At 39.4% G+C, this 19,367-nt stretch overlaps 6 protein-coding genes across 6 annotated transcripts; 3 read left to right on the top strand and 3 right to left on the bottom strand.

Annotated features, from left to right (window-relative positions):
- Nucleotides 1–1,166: 1,166 nt before the first annotated feature.
- Nucleotides 1,167–2,638, bottom strand: PCOAH_00046700 (Fructose-bisphosphate aldolase; the record flags this gene model as incomplete). The annotated part of the gene is made up of 2 exons (XM_020061454.1): nucleotides 1,167–2,273; nucleotides 2,636–2,638. 2 exons carry the CDS (start codon nucleotides 2,636–2,638, stop codon nucleotides 1,167–1,169), a joined length of 1,110 nt encoding a protein of 369 aa, XP_019917013.1.
- Nucleotides 2,639–5,755: 3,117 nt separating this feature from the next.
- On the top strand, nucleotides 5,756–6,328 carry PCOAH_00046690 (Uncharacterized protein; the record flags this gene model as incomplete). The annotated part of the gene is made up of 1 exon (XM_020061453.1): nucleotides 5,756–6,328. One exon carries the CDS (start codon nucleotides 5,756–5,758, stop codon nucleotides 6,326–6,328), a length of 573 nt encoding a protein of 190 aa, XP_019916393.1.
- Nucleotides 6,329–6,961: 633 nt separating this feature from the next.
- PCOAH_00046680 (Uncharacterized protein) lies at nucleotides 6,962–8,158 on the bottom strand (the record flags this gene model as incomplete). Its single annotated transcript, XM_020061452.1, has 1 exon — nucleotides 6,962–8,158. One exon carries the CDS (start codon nucleotides 8,156–8,158, stop codon nucleotides 6,962–6,964), a length of 1,197 nt encoding a protein of 398 aa, XP_019916851.1.
- Nucleotides 8,159–9,023: 865 nt separating this feature from the next.
- Nucleotides 9,024–12,218, bottom strand: PCOAH_00046670 (Histidine--tRNA ligase; the record flags this gene model as incomplete). Its single annotated transcript, XM_020061451.1, has 1 exon — nucleotides 9,024–12,218. The coding sequence occupies one exon, from the start codon at nucleotides 12,216–12,218 to the stop codon at nucleotides 9,024–9,026; it is 3,195 nt and encodes a 1,064-aa protein (XP_019916982.1).
- A 1,086-nt stretch (nucleotides 12,219–13,304) lies between these two features.
- Nucleotides 13,305–16,099, top strand: PCOAH_00046660 (RNA helicase; the record flags this gene model as incomplete). Its single annotated transcript, XM_020061450.1, has 3 exons — nucleotides 13,305–13,421; nucleotides 13,700–15,585; nucleotides 15,735–16,099. The coding sequence occupies 3 exons, from the start codon at nucleotides 13,342–13,344 to the stop codon at nucleotides 16,097–16,099; spliced, it is 2,331 nt and encodes a 776-aa protein (XP_019916679.1).
- Nucleotides 16,100–17,332: 1,233 nt separating this feature from the next.
- Nucleotides 17,333–19,272, top strand: PCOAH_00046650 (Uncharacterized protein; the record flags this gene model as incomplete). Its single annotated transcript, XM_020061449.1, has 2 exons — nucleotides 17,333–19,106; nucleotides 19,226–19,272. The coding sequence occupies 2 exons, from the start codon at nucleotides 17,333–17,335 to the stop codon at nucleotides 19,270–19,272; spliced, it is 1,821 nt and encodes a 606-aa protein (XP_019916401.1).
- Nucleotides 19,273–19,367: the final 95 nt, after the last annotated feature.

Below are 19,367 nucleotides of genomic sequence, written 5' to 3'. Positions count from 1 at the left end.
TGTGAAGTGCCACTTGTTGGTAAAATTACTTGCATCTTTACCTTCTCATTATTTCGTAATTCCTAACGCTGTGTAGCGCTTCATATTATTATCTTCCCTTCTAGCTACATTATTTTCATTTAAGCGACAAAGCATCAACAAGGTTAGCCTAATTTCTCTCAAAAAAGTAAACAAGTCTACCAAGAGTTGCTCCTCATGCCATGGAAAGAAAGGGAGCTGAAATTTGCAGTTCCATGTGTCATAGCGGAATTGTAATTTTTCACTTTTTTTTTTTTTTTTTTTGTAACCATAGTTATATGTATTATTGTTTGAAATGTGTATGCCATACGTACACCCAGTTAGTAGAGGTGAATTCGGGGTGGCCAACAAATTTGTAAGCTTCTTATGAGGAAACACCCCCAATGGGCTTATATAGACCGCCACTTGTAACGCGCAATTTTGCACTTACATCCTTTGTACATTACCCCAGTGAACTCCTCCTCACGCTTTTTTTTTTAGTATAGCGTAATGCTCAACTATTACATGTTTCATTTGCACATATATGAAACGACCATCTAGGTAGAATAACCCGAATTTGTTTTCCCCTAGCTTTTTCTGTACCCCCAATTTTTTTTTTTTCTTTTTTTCGGTTGACTCGTTTTTAATTAATATTAAAAAGTCTTCGCTGCATGGTTTGACACGTGGTATAAAAATAATAATCCATGGAACACATGAACACACGTACACATGCACATACGTGCATACATACATGGGTTCACGTGCTCATATACACCTTTGTTGGCACTCGATCAAAGCACTAATTTAATCAGAAAAATAGTAAATTTTTGCTAATAGTACATGGAATGCATATATACGTATAGGCTTGGGGGGAAATAAAGATACATCGGGCTATGAAGTGGTTTAGTACGTACAGGAGGTGTATGTGCAGGTGGTACTGGTACGCATAAATGGAAGGATCTTATGCGGCGAGCAGCAGATATATAGCTGCTTATCTGCACAGGTTTATGCGAATCTCTATCTAGTAGGACACTTCGTAAAGGTAAAGTCTTCGTTTTGTAGCGCTTCATCAGAGGGGTCACTCATATTGTTCACATTTACACACATTGCAGATGTTTTATATCCAAAGTGCCAATGTTTTTTTTAATTCTTCTTCGTGCCAGAAAATCTTAATAGACGTACTTCTTTTCGTAAAGGGATGCACCTGCATCGGCTCCGCCTGCACCTCCCTTGTACTTTCCATATGTCGCCAAGGAGTTCGCTTCTGCTCTCTTTAGTAACACTTCTTGGGCCTTCTTAACATTCTCCTTCTTTCCTTTCCAGGTATTCAAGACAGATGCCTGTAATGCTCTACCGTAGGAAAAGGTCAATGCCCATGGGTGTGGACCTAACGCATTGATGGAATTCAAATTGACAGATGCTTCTTCTTCTGATTGACCTCCGGATAAGAATACAACTCCTGGTAAAGCTGGTGGAACCGTCCTACTTAAAGTCCTCACAGTGAGGAAACCAATGTCCTGCGTTTTGGTTTTCACAGGACAGTCGTATCCTGCGGTCACCATGTTGGGCTTCAATAAAGCTCCTTCCATCAAAACTCCCTGATCATGTAAAGCTTTAAAAACACAAGCCAAGACCTTCTGAGTTACAGTAGCACATACTTCTATAGTGTGAGAACCATCAGCCAAAATTTCGGGTTCAACAATTGGTACGAGTTTGTTCTGTTGGCAGATAGATGCATATCTAGCTAATCCCCATGCAGTCTCCTGAATGGATAAATCAGTTGGCTTTCCCTTTGCTGGATCAATTACTAATACAGCTCTCCATTTTGCAAACCTTGCACCAGCTTTGTAATATTCTTTACACCTCTCAGCTAGACCATCCAATCCTTGGGTTGACTTCTCATCGTCAGTGCATGGGATTGTAACTAAACCCTTGTCAACCTTAATTCCTGGAATTATTCCCTCATCGTGTAATAAATTTACCAAGGGGACACCAGCTTCATTCTTCTGGAATAGGGTCTCTTCAAAGAGAATTGCTCCTGATATATATTTGCCTAATCCCTTCGTTCCGAAAAGTAGGTCTCTGTAGGCAGCTCTGTTCTCGATGGTATTTTCTACATTGATGTTATCGAACCTTTTCTTAATAGTTTGGGTCGATTCGTCGGCAGCTAAAATTCCCTTTCCTGCTTCAACAAGCTTCTTTGCTGTGGTTGCTATTTCTTCAGCAACATCTGCGGGTAGTTTCTGGGGGGCGTTTTTATACTCGGATACTGTGGCCTGCAAGGAGGGGGGCAAAAATATATAGACATCAGTAATTGCAGGGCCATAATGGGAAGATAGCCATTTTTTTTTTTTTTTTTTTTTTTTTTTTTCTGCTCAGCTAGCCAATTCGTGATTCGTGCACAAATTGTATTCTTCTGGGTATGTAGTATATACTATCACGCACACAATTTTATGTACACTACAATGGGTACATGTACAAAGGGAGGGGAAAGGCGGAAAACCCACATAAATATCACACGAATGTAGCACGGAAAGGGCATTATCATACTGGGGTGAGGCGCACTCCTCAAACCCCAAACATTTGGTCAACTCTCTCTTTTTTCAACAAGTGAAAAACTCTCAATTATGCTTAGTACCATTTTGTGAGCAATCAGATATTCTACGTACAGGTATAGTTATATATATGTATATACTTATAGGGCTATCGCACGCAGGAAAATTATATTAAAAGTTTAGCAAAAATTATGCATATATATTTTTTGCTTCTTGTGAAAAAAATGTAACAAAAGTATTCGCGAATGAATTTATATATTTGGAATAAAAAAGCGACATACAAAAAATTCAACAAATTTGGAAATGCGCAGAAGTGGTGTTAACATGTAAAACTCGTATAAGTGACATATTTATATATGCAGTTAATGCGTATGTGCCCCTTGTGGTATGCCAATGTAAATCTCTTAACATACATCACCTGCATGCCCCGGTCAATGATTTACCCGGTAAACACCGATTCCGTGGTTGCTCAAACGATGTGGTATTACTTTCCACCACATCGCCTTTTGTAGAAATTGCACGAGGCAGAAGTTCGTATGTGCTCACGAAAATATGTACTCAAGAATGCGCGTAAAATTGGGCTCAAAAGTGGGAACAAAAGTGCACTACATGGGGTTACTCCCTATTAAGTGCAGCTCCCAACGGCGTGTATGTAAACTGCCAAAGGGTGGTACAAAAAATGTAAACTCTTCCTGGTGCAACGCGAGAAGTGCCACCCACGCAGCTCTTCTTTAGCATAAAAAAAAAAAAACGATTGCAAATGTAAACACGAATGGAAAAAGCGAAGTATACCCATAAAATGCGAATGTAAAAAAAGGAAAAAAAACCTTTTTTTTTTTTTCCCCCACCCGTGTATTATGTAAATGCCCAAATCACTAAACGTTCGCATGTACTACATACATATGAGCAAACTCCAGTTCGTCATTATGCCTTACCATTTTTAAAAGTTAAGAATTTTGCGGTAAATATGTTATTTGAAGGACTGTCGAAAGTATGTGTGTTTCTTCCCTGCAAAAATAAAAATAAGTGTTTTTCTTCTTTGTGAAGTATATAGAAATATTTTCTTTTGCTTTTCCCTTCAAAGTTTGTTTACAAAATGGATGCTTTATAATAAAGCTTTTCGCCCTCTATATACTTACCACTGTGTTAAAAATTATTCCAATCGTTTTTTAATGTGTAATTTTGCCAAAGGGGAGGGACGACAGGGATGTGTTCGACTGAATGTGTTTTATCTTAAACGTGAATGTGAAGCATGAAGTGAATTTTTTAATCAAGCAATTGCTTTAATTTTGTGTTTAAAAGAGAAGGAAGTGGACGAAATGGACGAAGCAGAAGAAATTGTGAAGCAAAGCGATGGAAGGCGTGGTTAATCGTTTTAAAAATATTAATATGTTCCTTTTTGTCAAAAACGTGTGGAAAAAAAAATTAAAATGCAAAAATGATAAATTTGAAAAGAAAAAAGGGAAAATAAAATTTTGTAGAAATATTTAAATGGAAAAATGAAAAAGTTTAATTTTTAATTTTGTCAAAAAAAAAAAAAAAAAATGAACGCTCCCTTTAAATAGACATTTAAAAAAAAAAAAAAAAAAAAAAAAAAATTAGCACGATAGTATAATCGCATGGGAGCAAAACATTTCGCAAAACTTTGCACATCGTTAAACGTCTTATTCGTCGTTTTTCTTTTCCGTTCGATAAAGAGGAAAAAGTTGGACACGAGAAGTGTTGGAAGGTACTACATGTGTGTACAAGAAAAGGGGAAAAAACTTCCTACATGCGTTCGAAGAAAATGGACAGGAAAGAGTTCTATAAATTTGTTATACCTGAGGAAGCTAAAAAAGAAAAACAGAAAAAAAAAAAAACAGTTTTCTACCTCCTTTTTGGAAAAAAGTTAGCGTGCGCTTAAGAAGGGGGAAATATTCGAATGTTAGTACGCGAGACGCAGAAACAGGTCTGAGCATGTGTGAACATGTGTCCGCATATATATATAAACATAATGCGCGTGGGACTAGCTATAACTGGACGTTTTACAGAATAAGGGGGGCGAAATTAGGTACTTACCACTGAATGTTCGCAGGGCCATAATACCTCTACCCCCTGATTTTTTTTAATGTTCTTTTGCCAATCATTTTAAGTGTGTCTCTGCGCAAAAGGAGCAGAAAAGTATGGATGGTAAAAAAAAAAATCCTTTTCCTTTTTTCACTGGGTCTTCAACACGCATTTCTAATTCTCTCCTACATAGGTTATAATGCTGCGCATCGTCGCTTGTCCGACTACGCTTGTTTACGCTTAAGTGTGTCATATTTTCCCCTCCATGTAATTGCAGTGGGGTGTAAATACGGTTCGCTACCATCGGGATTATTTTGTCTTTCCTCCCAGGGACGCACATTACTACCGTACCTGCGTCCATGGGGGGCATGTGCCTTTAATGGTGCTGTTTAAAAAATGCAATATGTCGACATAATCATATGGCTTGGAATCACTTCAAAAAAGGATTCCCTCTTCTCATTGTTCAGGTGTGCTGTGTGTACAGGTTGGTGCATTTTAATGGCACACCCACAACATTGTAATAAAAAAAAAATATAACTATTTGCTCGAAACAGTACAGCGGAGGAAGCTCCGTTTCCAGCCAACGCTGCATTCCCGCTATTGCGCCATTTAAAAGGAACTATATATACTTACGTTCTCATATGTACACGCGGAATGAGCTCTTTTTCGACCCCCTTTTTGCATCACTAATTTGTTCTTCCCTTTTTGTAACCTATCGAACCTTTTTCCGCACAGTTTTATGCAATTTTCTTTATTTCCACTTTTTGTGAGGCAAATAAGTTGTGCCCTTCCTGCGTGCAACCCAAGCGGTCACTATAAATCCCGCTGTTCATATGGAACATGCTTCCGTGTGAGGAACACCTCTCCTTCCCCCTTTCTCAAATTAGCCATGACATGCGAACCACTGCTAAAATGGCAATCTTATGAAGCATGTTTTTATGAATAGGGAACCTCAAACCTGACAGCTGCAAGGAATTCACTGAGAACAAGTTTTGCTCTCGCCCATCCTTCTTCGCAGAGTGTAAATACTGGCGTACATGCACACGTAAAAACCCACGTATATGCATCCCTGGGGGAGAGCTAAAAAGAACGTGTAATACTCTCATAAGGAAAATGAAAGAACACCTCAACTGCTCCGAACTTTTTACCCATAGAAGATGTTTCAAAAAATAAGTTGCCTTCCTTTAATTGGGAAAATCTGTAAGAACTATCAGAAGGCCACCTTTGCGTCTGTTCAGTTAGTAAACAAAATTGTGCGCACAAAAAATTGGTTCAGTTTTAACAATTTAGCAAATGGAAAAGACGAAGCGGTGCGCAACGTGTTGGATGATAATATTTCCTTTTTCCTATTCGGGGACTGCACCGTCTATCATAGAAAAGGATTAACTTACGAAATAGGACATAGAAGAAGCGTCCATTTGGGAAACAGCACTGAACTTATTATACCAACACATGGCATAAGGAACAGCATCAGAGGTAGACATTGCGGAGTTCAGAATCCCCATCGCAGTGAAGACTCTGGAAAGGGAACGGGAGCGCCCTCCACCAATTCGATACGTAACGCAGGTGTAGAGAAAACACTACATTTTAGTTGGCTCAAAAATATTAGGAAGAAACAATACTACAAGATTATTGGAAAAATGGGAGTTAAAAAAAGAAACGCTGGAATGTATTGGAGCTTTTATGTCAATAAGAGGAAAAAAATTAGAAAAAAGCGCAGGACTATTTAAGGAGCGTGTCACGTAGGTGGGGATTCACGCGTACAGCAGCATGAGGTTTTTTGTCCACCTGGAGCAATACGGTGTATTTTTTTATGACAATTTTTTTGATGGTCATATTTTTTTTTCATGTTGAGGGAGAACAAAAAAGTTGCGAAGAAATAACAGCTACCCAAAAATTGAGACAAAATTACACTAATGCACTTTTTGCAAACGGTAACTATATGAAGATATTCTCAGCAAAGGTAAAGAATCTTTTTTTTGTATTTCATCTTTTTGAAGCATCTCATCATTTGTCAGTTGTGAGTATGTCCTGTCGTAAGCGAGCACTTTGATAAGACTTAAACAAGGTCGATAGTTCGGGAATAGCAATTTGGTGAAGACAAATCGTCCCGTTCAAACAGGATGCGGTCTATATTTGTGGGGTCACCGCGTTATAATGCCAACACATGTATTCATCTCATTTGAGGAATAGTTTTATTTGGCCTATTTTTTTCCCCGGATGGCTTTTAAAAACATAAACGGGTACACACACGCGAGATTTACATGCCCAAACGGGGCAAAAACAGAATGGTACATATATACCCGTGTTAAGGTACCCAGACATGCTCCTTTTTATTAATCGCCCCGAAGGCGTAAGTCAAATTATAAGCGCCGGTCCGTAGAAACGGGCCCCGAAATGAAAAAGTTCACGGTGAAGAACTTATTCTTCGTCTTGGAAATTTCGTAAGAGACATTCCTTGTTTGCAAAAAGATGAGCGAATCGCTATCAGGTTTTATCACACGAAAAGGGGCACCACCCATTTCGTTGGATGGAAGGCTTGCGGCATCACTAATGTTCGGTTGTGCCTTATCACCCCCCTCGTTATACTCATTTTTGTAAAGCTTAATTTCTACGTCATCATTTGAATGCACAAAGGGGACATAAATACACGTAACCTTTTTCCCGTTGTCCATTTTGCCATACCCCCCTTGGTAATGCTTTTTTAAATAAGATTTATCCGGGGAGAAGTACAAAAACTGAAATAGGGTACCTATCTGTAAGGATAAATTTGCCTTTTTATTTAGCTCATACGGAAGTAATGATAGCTCTTTTAGGAGTTTATATAACCCTCTTTGTTTCTGTCTGTCCAAGCTAGTAATATACGTCCAGCAGTAAAAATCGGTTCTCACACTTTTGTATTCGCTGCCAAATTCGTTAAACTGGTTATTATACTCGATAAAAACTAACTCATCATATATTAACTTGGTGTATTCTCTGCCCAGGAAATTTTTCTGTATCCCCACATGATCGTGCATCAAATTTGCAATTGTGTCGGTATTTATTTTATTTAAGTCATGTTCGTTTATGTTTAGCGGGTTCGCCAAGGAGACAATATTTTTTGTGCTCTTGGAACTTATTTCTGTGATTCTTTCCTTCACCTTTGTTGTTATATATTTAGTAAAAACTAGTCTCAAAATATCACTTCTTAAAAAATGATCCGTTTGTGGGGTTACTTTATTTTCCCCTTTGGAAGCAGCCTTGGCAATTACATTTGTATATATGGTGAATGCCTTTTGTGCTATTTCTGCGAGGGACGCTTTCACATTTTCCTGTTCCTTTTCACTGTCTAGTATTTCTCCCAATATATCATCGTCATCTTTTTTAAATTTGAAGCAACTTATATTTACGTCGCTATGATGGTCACCACATGAGCTGCAACTTTGTTTGTTTAATTTTTTTTCCGTTCTGGTTTCTATTCTCAGATCCTTTTCTAGTTCGACGCAATGTTGGTAGTTAATCGTCCCGCACAAATAATTGTAAAATTTTGTAACAGTTTCCTTGTCCCACTCGACTTCCATATTGGGAAGAGGAGCAGACGTGGAAAATTATTCCGTTATGACGGATTTGCTTAACGAAAAAAAGGAAGAGAAAACAGTTCACTTTGGTGTAAACTCTTTTGTTTCCCCTCTTCGAATCAGCGCTATGGGTCTACAAATTACCCATGTCACGCCTGAATGTGCTAACTCTCAAGTTTGAAAAAAGAGTGTACCATATTTATGCCTACTTTTCTTCCTTCCCTGATTTGTCATCACGTCGTGTGGAGAGGACCCCCCGGTAGGCGCGTTCAGACGACGGAGAGCTCATTGCAGGATAAGCTCATCCGCTTAAAACCTCCCTTTTGCATACGCACATGTGCATGAACAATGTTGACGCGAACAGTAAAATTGCAAGTGATCTATTCAAGGCCCCCCCTCACGTGTACTATACTTTCACATTTACTCCTTTGTCTGTTCCAACAACTGCACGCGCAAAAACAACTCAAACAAATTGGCCTATTTTTCCGCTTCTCATTCGGAAGGTATAGCAAAATTGCTTCCCTATTTACGCCCTCAAATTGTTGTAAACCTTTGGAAAAAAATTGCTTTGCCAATAAGTTGGCACGTTTATCAAAATAAAGGGTTTTTTTTTGGTTCGTGATGAGGACGCGGTTAAACGGGGTTTTAAAAAAAAAGGCAAGAAAAAACGCGTTAAACATGTGCAAAATGTGCACAGAACGTGCACTAAAAAGGTTATAGAAAACGCCTTCGTAAATTCGAAGTGGAGCGGCTTCCATGTTTGCCCTCTTGCACAACTATGTGTGACAAAAGTGCGTCCATTTTTTTACTCATTCGACTGGGGTCACGATTTTTTCGTGTTAATTTAATTTTCTTTTTTTTTTCGCCGCTATAATGCCGGTCGGCCAAACAAAGCCTTCGTGACGCTCTGCTTCCAGGTCAGGTTATCCCTGAAGTAACTTTTTATCTCCTGCACACAATCTCCTAGCTTGATTTCCCGTTCGCCAGCCGACTTCTCCTTGTCCTGTGTCAGCTCTCGTAGTTTGATGACGCCCCTTTCAATTTCATCGCCAATTATAACCGCCAGGGGAATCTGCTTCTCCAAGGCGTAAACCAGCTGCTTCTGTATCTTCTGGTCTTTCACGTATATAAATTCCGTGGATATGTCCTCTTCCCACAACTTCTTACACAGTTCGATGGTCTCTTTAAAGCAGTTTTTCTTGATATTACATATGAGGACATCTACGGAGTTGTCCTTCAGGGGTAAGGCGGGGGAAGAGACATTCCCCTGAGGGGCTATATTTCCCGGTGAAGCAACCTTCCCGAGGGGAGAATCCTCCACCGTTACCTCCTTCTTAGGTGAAAGAAGTGCCCCCCCATCCTCTGGTGACAGAAGCAAGCCACCCTTCTTTACCACCCCCTCAGCAATGGCAATGATCCGCTCGATACCAACAGAAGCGCCAACGGATGGGATGTACTCCTTTCGCTTATTCCTTATCAAGTAATCATACCTGCCCCCCGCAGCTACACTTCCTACTCCCGTCTCAGACAGGAGAACAAATTCGAATATAATCCCCGTGTAGTAATCCAACCCCCTAGCGAGAGATAAATCAAAGGAAAATTGATTGAGCATATTAAAATATTTTAACAGCTCAAAAATTTCCTCTAAATGGTTTATAACTTGATACACTTCATTTTTGTAAGATTCCTCAAAAGGGGATTCACTTAAATCGTTTCTCAAAAATTCGATGACCAAAAAAGGGGACAAACTTAACGTCTTGGAAATGTAAGTTTCTATTTTATCTACCGACTCGACGGGGATTCCTTTCTCATTTAATAACTCATCCCTAAATTGCTGAAACGTTATTTTGTCCAGTTTGTCTATACTGCTGGAAATCGTTTTTACCTTATCTTTGTGAATATTACTGGAGAGAAGCATATATTCTAAAATTTTTCTGTGATTTATTTTGCAGTTAAAATTACCAATCACCTTTTTTAAGTTATTTAAAATATCCCAGAATATGAACAGAATGTGAAAGTCAGTACGGATTGTATCATACTTCCCTACGATGTCAAAATCGCATTGGTAGAATTCTCTAAACCTGCCTCTGTTCATGCTCGGTTCATCTCTCCGGTACACTTTTCCTATATGGAACCTCTTCAGACAATTCAAATTATTTGTATTAACAAAGCGATATAAAGGAACAGTTAAATCATACCTAAGGGATAGGTTTTCCCCTCCTTGTTCCTTCAAATCGAATATTAATTTGGAGTCTTCTCCATATTTATCTGTTAGGGTTTCCTTCAGTTCAAAAATGGGCGTATCTATTTCTACTGCCCCGTGTAGTAAAAACTTCTTCTTTACAAAATCGAAAAAAATATTTCTCAATTGCATATCTTCTCCTGTAAAGTCTTTAGCACCTTTCGGAACTTTCAAATTAAAATTTATATTTTTCTGGATTAGTACTTGCTCTATCTGTTCATCCAATTTGTACACATTTAACTTTCTCCTTAACGAAGGGAAGGAATTATTTATAACAATTTTGTTTCCACTCATAGGTATCATTTGGTTTACTTCCCCCTCTGTTGGTTTGGACGTGCCCAATTGGGAACCTCCCCCTTCTGCCATCACGGAGTAGAGAAAATTCTTAAACTCAATACACCCCACCCCTATATGGTGTACTCCACCAGACACTTTCTTATTTTTCAACACTTGTGCTAGCGCTTTGTTATACGCCTTTATGTCGTACATAATGTTCGTCTGAATAATAATATCCGTCAGAAGAATTAGTAGCTCGCAAAATATGCTGTTCATTTCGCTAAACTTTTGCAACTCGTTCGGGAACTCCATCTGGTGGAACCTCTCCTCGATGCTCTTTAAATATTTCTCTTCATACAGCTGGGACAGAATTGAACCTGATGAGGTGCTTCCCTCTGCTGCGGACTCATCTAGCAGTATAAATCCGTTCGACAGGGGCTTCTTCAAATCTGCGTGCTCCTGCACAATTTCTTCATTCGCCTTAACAAATTCGTTCATCTTCCCAACAAATAATGGCACCACTTTCGCTGTAATGTCAAGCACATTCTTAATATGCACCGTAAGCGTGTCATTCATATTTTTGCTCAACATGGTGATATAGCTATTTAAAGAATTCATCTGATCGGTGTATTCACTTCTATAGCTATCTATGCTGTTTTTAAAATTTTGATTTATTAGGTACATAAAGTATTCACCGTCGTCCCTTAATTTACTTTGCGTATAAACGAATAACAACAAGTTTGCACCGAATTTTTTGGACAACTCCTTATTCTTCTCCACCTTAGAATCGTGTGTCATCCATTTGATCTTACTTATCAGCTCATTTATTGACTGTATGTTACTATTATTCACGTTATTGTTAAAGGCGTTCTTAAATAGGACGTCACAGTTTATTTGAAATAACTCCAGAACGTTGCACAGGCAACAGGTCAGGTACTTGCACAGGAACACCGTTTTGTAGGCATTTAAAAAAACTATGCTACAGTTTTCTAACACAACACTTATACACGTGTTGAAGTCGTTCAGGTTGTATTCCAATTTGGCACATTTTTTCAAATTCGAAATGAAGAACTGTTTTAGTACTTCACTGTGGGGGCGTCCCCCTGGTAATATTGCACTGGCCGGCGAAGTAATTGATGAGGAACATGACCCCTCCACCCCGCAAGTACACTCCGTAGTGCTGTTGATCGAGGAGCAAACGCTCCTTATCAAATTTAAATCCAAACTGTTTTTAAATCTTAGCATATTTATGAGAAAAAAAAAGTACAAGCATTTCAATTCGTCCATGTGATAAGTGAGGGATTTTCCTTGCCCGGTCTGCCCTCTTTCTTTTGGACCTTCTTCCCCCCCTACATTTACGTCCTCCCGACTGATGAACGATCCATCTCTCTTTTCTAAATGGTCTACACTTATTTTATGCTCGTTCAATTTATAAACGGAATCCTTAAAGCTGGACGGCTCCAGCTTCAGGTGCCTCTGGTGTATGCATACATCGACCACATCCTTGGTGTTGAATATTTTGTTCTTGTAAACGCTTATGCTCATTTTTGTTGCACCACAAGGTTTTCCTTTTCCTCTCTCTTGTATAATTTGAACGGGGGAAACCGAATGACACAGATTTCTTAGGTGAACTTGGACGAGTGAGCGAACTTTAGGAGACATAAAAAAAGGGGCATCTTCTCAAAGTGTTCAGGGTTCTAAGTTTAGAGATAATATTTCGGAGCACTGCGTAGGTTCCTTCGAGGAGTATGTACTACGCATAATGTATAGGCATACAATACAGATGCGTTTCTCCCCGCATGTGCGTGGTTATGCATTCATTCGCAGTAGGCAAGTGCTTACTCGGCAAGTTAGAACGTGCAACAGTGTATACTTCACTTGTGCTAGTGCTTCAAATGTACCTACTTTAGTGGCTGCTACACTTAAAAAGAAATATAAGTCGATCTTTTTTTTTTTTTTTTTTTTCTTAAGGTGGTAAAAATAAGGTAACTGCCTCTCATCCGACATTGTTTGCCTTATTGTGATTCACTTTTTTTCTGTTTTCCCCAAATGGGAGAGAAACATCAATGTAGCAATATTCAAGAGAAAAAAAAAAATAATTGCCGGTGCTCCGTTCGGGGGAATGCATAACCGTAACTCCGCGACCAGTGCCCGTGGAGTCGACACGTGGAACGTGGCGTTTTACCCAATGAATGAGATTACATGAAAATGGGCAACATCCCCTATGACGGTTTAAATTTCGCAGTTCATAATTTGTACGCATAAAATTACAGCGTTAATATGTTTGCAGATTTTACGCTTTCTTTTCCCGCCCCGAGAATTACGGTTTTGGTATTTTTTTTTTTTTTTTTTTTTTGACGTCGTTTGATCGTTTCTTTCACCATTTGCTCTTTAATTTTCTTCCGTTTTTGTAACATCCTGCGCTGTTTATTTTCCCAGTGCTCGAAAAGTTGTTACATGTTTGGATACATACCTGTGGCAACTTCGGCTGCACGTTTTTCCCCATTTCCTTTGTATTTTTACGTTATTATCCCGTCCAGTGCTTCGCAATTTTCACGCAAAGGTTTTTTTACCCCCCAGATGTAACGCAATTTATATAGGAAAAGGCGAGACATCAGGGGGGTGCTTCCATTCATGTATATGTACATGCTCATGCAAAAGTACACGTATGCACGAAATAGGACAAAATAGACCACAGAGCAAAATGATTTTTAAGCCCCTTGCTGTGAAGACTCCCCTCCTCAAAGAGTAAGGCAACTACAGTGGCCTTTTGTGAAAGGGTCCCTATCAATCTGAATACATCAACAGTAGCAAACTGGGGAATTTGTGTCTCCCCGCACTGTTTAAGTTCTGCTAATGGACCAGTCCATATATATCGCAAATTTTATGATAATTTTTTTTTTTTTTTTTTTTTCCACAATTGTGATGAGAAAAAAAATAACACTGCACTGCTAGGACATTGCAAAATGGACCCCCCTTTCTTCTCCCCAAATTCATCATTTATAATTTGTGTGACCCCTTTTCAGGCTGCGCAAAAAAGGACTCGTGTCCATCGAAGTCGCCGATGCGGGGAGCGTAAAGGTTCTAACCGAAGACGATCTGGAAGCTTCACCCCAGGGAGGTGAAACGAGTGGCATTAACGAAAAAAGAATAAAAAGAAAAAAAATTAATGGAAACAAAAATGGGAGGAAGCTATCTCCTAGTAAAAGGAGCAAAAAGAGAAAACGCGAAAATGTAGACCAGACCAATTCGAAGGAGGAGGACTCTAAAGAAGTTATGAAAGAGTCAACTGAGGAAGGGGACCCCAATAAGAGCACCCCTGGTAGTGAACGCACCCTCGAAGAAATTGACAGCCAACGGGAGGACACCCATAAGGGGTTCAAAAGGAGGAAGAAAAAAAGAGGGAGAAAAAAGAAAAAACCAAAAACTGGCCCCACGGAATGTAATCAGGAGGGTGTTTCCATCAACGACGCCGCATGCTCTACTAACGCAGTCGCGTCCCGTACAAAGGGGGAGTGCTGCAAAAGGGAAAAATTCGACATAGAAAAAGTGATCCAAAATGAGGAGAACTTCAAACGCACGGACCAAGTAAAGTACAAGGTGCACTACGTCAGGTGGAACCTGAATGGAAAACTCAACCTCCTGTATAGCATAATGAAATCATTACATGACGCCAAATTTTGGAAACCAACAGAAATACAAAAGCAGACGTTAGAACACTCCATAAATTTTAAGCACGATATAATCGTAGTGTCCAAAACGGGAACGGGAAAAACGCTAACCTTTTGCATACCCATATTAAATAATATAGTAAAAAATAAATTAAGGGAATACGAAAAAAAGGGAAGCTGCGTTTCCAAACTTAGGTGCATCATCCTAGTCCCAACAAGAGAACTAGCCATTCAAATTTTAAGTCACTTCAGCTACATAAATAAGTATACCCACATTTACGTCGCAACAATAATTGGAGGATTAAACCTTAATAAACAGAAAAGAATTTTATCGAACAAACCAGAAATCTTAGTTTGCACCCCAGGAAGATTGAAATACTTTTTACTCCAAAATGATAAGATAAACTATTTGGATAAAATGAACCACGTCAGATATTTTGCATGTGACGAAATTGACAAGATGATAGAAACGTCTTTCATGAAGGACATCAATTTTATTGCCAAACATTTGTACAAATCCGTGGGGGAGAAGAAAAAATTTATTCAAACTTTTCTCCTTTCCGCTACTTTAGGGTTGTCAGTCCATTTGCAAAATGAAAATCTAGCCAAATTGTTAAATTACGTTACCATAAGGAAAGAAAAATCCTGCATCATCAATTTGGCCGATGATCACTTGGTAGATGACCCGTCCCGGGGTGAGGGAGGCAGCATCCTCCCCGATGGTCTCTCCCTGAACGTGGTCAAATGTGAAAAGAAAAAAATACTACACAAACTTTTTTACCTTCTCAAGATGTACTTTCTAACCAATTCAGTGGACCATTATCCAGAAAACACCAATCAGTTAAACCGTAACAGTGACAATGCTGCACATGGGGAGGTAAAAAAAATAGTAATCTTTGTAAACACCATCAAGGAAACCAAAGAGCTAAATAGCATATTTAGATTTTTATTCTTCGACCAAGGGTTAGAGTCATCCGTGCCGAAGAAATACCGTTGTGACATGTCCCTAAAGGAACGGATAAACATTTTTTCGATACACTCCAAACAATCCCTCAAAGAGCGCATGCAAAATATTTCAAAATTTTCCCAATCGACCAACCATTCTGTTATGTTTTGCACGGATGTACTAAGCAGAGGAATCGACTTGGACAAATGTGACGTGATAATTCAGCTCAGCTGTCCCGTTTCGGATATCACCTTTGTACATCGATCTGGCCGCACGGCTAGAAATTTCAAGACAGGTAAAAAGTCATCCCCCCGAAAAAAAAAAAAAAAAACAGCCTCATAACTGCATTTATGTAACAACTTACTAATTATCGTAGCGTTTATTTAAACATGCATTCCTGTAAGCATTCCACTTTTTATGCCTTTCCACCGCCCCCCCCTGTAGGCACCTGCATCTGCTTCATCACGGACGACGAAATAGCGCGCTGGAAAAGTTCACTCAAAAAAATTGGCCTCATTTTCGAGAATCTGCACGAACTCGAAATGGTCAACCGAATCAGTGATCACGAACACACCAAAATAAACAGTGCAATTCTCTGCTGCAACAAAATGGTACAATTGCAAAATAAAATAAAAGACAATAGAAGTAAATCCCTTCTAAGCAAGCTAGCTAGAGAAGCCGAATTGGAAGACGAAGAAGGAAGCTCCTCAGACTCGGACAACTCATCCGGGAAAATAACAAACGAAGCCATCCTAAAGCAGTTGCTACGCCTGAAGAAAGAGCTGTACAATACGCTCTACAGGGAGTAGCATCTGTGTGAAGAGAAAAGGAAAAATTAATTCGAGGAATACCCCCCCTTTTGATGATGAAAATGTGTCTCTGCGCTTTGCTTTGTTGTGCATACAAAGGGAAGAAGCTTTCCCCATTTTTTAAGTAATCCAATTAGGAGCAATCACTTTTTTTTTGCCCTACTCGCGCTAGCATTTTATACGCATCCTTTGCACGGTTCCTGCTTATCTGCTTCCAATTTTTTCAGTTTAATCTGCCCACTTATTCTACCACACATAACCCTTCTGCATCACTGCCCATATGACATGGTTCAAGTATGTCTTTGCACCGTTCATGTTTGCCTATGCAATTTGTTTTTTTTACAACCTCAATTTATTTGCAAAATAAACTTGTTTCCTTAACATTTGAAAAGAAAAAAAATGAACAGGGGTTTTCGACAAATTAGCCAAGCGGGTGAGGGAATCTTAGTTCCTTCGTGCATAAGTGCCCCAATGACACTCTATCGTCTCCCCATAACGATGACATGATGAGGTAGTACAAAATTGAAGCGGTATATATCCCCCATGGAGGCAGCTCCCTCCCCAGCTTTGAGTGACCAACTTGAGGGGGCCGCTTTGCAATCAATCGGTATAACCGCACAAAATAGTCCCACATACAGTTGGTGCTACAACGCACGGCCTTAGGGACAATAGAATTTTACACACGTTCACCATTCCGTTCCGCCCCTTCTACAAACGAACAAGTCTTTGAACTACACAGATGCACATCTGTTAGAAGTTACTTGAGCAGTTCCACGTGAGTGATATTTTTTTCCAATAAAAAATTATCATCTGTTGTATTATACGTTTAGGTAACCTAAAATTGTGTGGGCCGATAATACATGTACAAATATTTATCCTGCGTGAGTGAAATTTTTTTTTTTTTTTTTTTCTTCCCCCCGCCACGGTGACATATTTAAGCGTTCGTACATCACTTGTTCAGGGCGCGTTTTATTTCACTGCGCCATTCAGTTTACCCCCTCTTCCGTTTGTATACATGTGAATTTGAATCCGCTGCTTCAGTGATGAGGTGCGGAGTGGCCATTTTTCCCCACACCTAACTTTTGCCTCCCCCCGGATGATTCCCATGGACGTATGTACGAGCCCATTTATATATAGGGAAGTGTCCCATCTGTGTTAATTTCCCCCCATGTGAGAAGCCCAAATCGAGTGGGGAAGAATGAGCACACAAAACGGATTTCCCTTTTTTGTCCTATGCCCCCCTTTTCCGCACCCCCCTGGTTAAGACGAAAGATGAAAATTCCCCTGGGCTCTGTGCGCCCATTCAACACGTACAACATCCCGTCCATTATCAACAACACAAAGGTGCACAGAACATATAGAGAAAACCGCAAACGAAATGAAGACGATTTGATGAAAATTTACAACAAGGAGTTGGTGGCATTCCCATACGACGAGGAACGATTTAATAAGCTGCTAAATATTCCTGCCACGGTGAGAAAAAAAAATGTGGCCGATTTTTTCTTCAACCCAGACATGTATATCAATGTGAAGAACGACAGGTTAATGAATGTTACCCCTTCCCATTTTGCCATTGAAAATTTGGATAAATGCTTCCTCTTCGAGAAGGAGCACTTGGACGGTTTTTTCCCTGAGGGCCTTGCGGGGGAATTACCCAAGGATATCCTAATGCACGGTGGGGGGAGCAGCGATCGGGAGAGCAGTACACAAGCCAAAGGGAAGGAGACCTCCATCCCCGATGGTGACCACCAATATGATAACCTTGACTTATTTTTGAACGAACTGGAAAAGAACCACATCGTGCCAGATGAACGGTTGATAAGGAATGCGGAAAATTTGAAGGGAGTAGGACTGCTGTTCAGAAAATTGGCGTACGAAATTGTAGACGAGATGAAACACTTTGAGGGGAATTACAAACTGTGCAAACGGAGAGATTCCTACAAACTGGATAGCTATTTCGCGCAAAAAGGTGAATGCACTAGTTACTACGATGGTGGTGTTGCGAATGAGGAATCAACTGAGGGAGCATACAGTAGAGGGAACAACTACAACGGGGTGTCTTACAAAAGTAGAAGCTTCCTAATAGACGGAAAGAGGGGAACAGGAAAGAGCTGCATCCTAAACACCATAGTCCTCTGGGCGAAGCTAAACCAATGGTTTGTTATCTTCGTCCCAGATTTAAAAAAATACAAATTTGACATTAACACTATTGTGAGGAGCAATACGAACTTGTATATTCAGCCAGAACTGAGCAGACAATTTTTGGAAGATATAGTAAAAACAAATGAAGCCTTTTTAAAAAAATTAAAAGTGGATAAAAGAATTCTGGAAAATACCTGCCTAGATGGAACACATTTATTGTACAATAAAAAAATTTATGATGAGATTATCAGAAAAACGATCGATGCGGAAGTAGCAAATGATGAAGAAAATTATAATGCCCTAACTGAAAGGGAAAAAAATTTGTACAGGCAAAAATTGTACAAATTTTACTACGACAATGTGAAAATACCAAACCTTTTGGATAAATTTTCTGTGCCCCCAAATCTGTTAGAATTGGCAAACATTGGTATAAATAATGTGTCATATGCTAACCTCTGCATCTATGCATTGTTTGAACATTTGAAGAGACAAACTGAATTCCCCCTCCTGATTGCTGTGGATCAGTTCAACTTCAACCTCAGCGTCTCAGAATATCTTTCCATAAATTTTGAAAATACAAAATATAATGGATACATTCCTACGTACTATTTTACTATTCCTAAATTACTACTCAAATGGGACGCCAATAAATATAAAAGGTGCGTTAAAATTGTTTCCACCTGTTGGGATAGGGAAAATAGGAGAAATTTCAGACCAGAATTGCTGGGCATACACAAAAGGGACGTTAAAACCGCTCGTAATTTCACCCTGCGTGAGTTTAAGAATTACGTTTCCCATTTGTACAACCAGAACGTAATATACAATTTCGATGTGAACAAGTTGGAATACTTCTACATGCTCACAGGTAGGGATCATTCTGCCTGTCCTCATAACGAATTCTCCCATTTGTGCAAATAAACGGGAACATGCATCCGACATCCGCTTTGGAGTGTAATTTTTTTTTTTTTTTTTTTTTTTTTTTAGGAGGAAATGGTTTTCAGGCGAGAAAGCTCTTAACCACGTTGTACTGATTCGCCCCACAGTGTCTCTTTCATACGCACAATACGAACTTGTTATGGCAAATGAAGAAACACCCCTCAGTTTTCTCACCCCATGAATGATTCTT

The sequence above is a fragment of the Plasmodium coatneyi genome, chromosome 12 (genome assembly GCF_001680005.1).
Source record: "Plasmodium coatneyi strain Hackeri chromosome 12, complete sequence".
Classification (NCBI taxonomy): domain Eukaryota; phylum Apicomplexa; class Aconoidasida; order Haemosporida; family Plasmodiidae; genus Plasmodium; species Plasmodium coatneyi.
The sequence above is the reverse complement of the archived record's forward strand: the minus strand, read 5'-3'. Positions and strand labels throughout refer to the sequence as shown.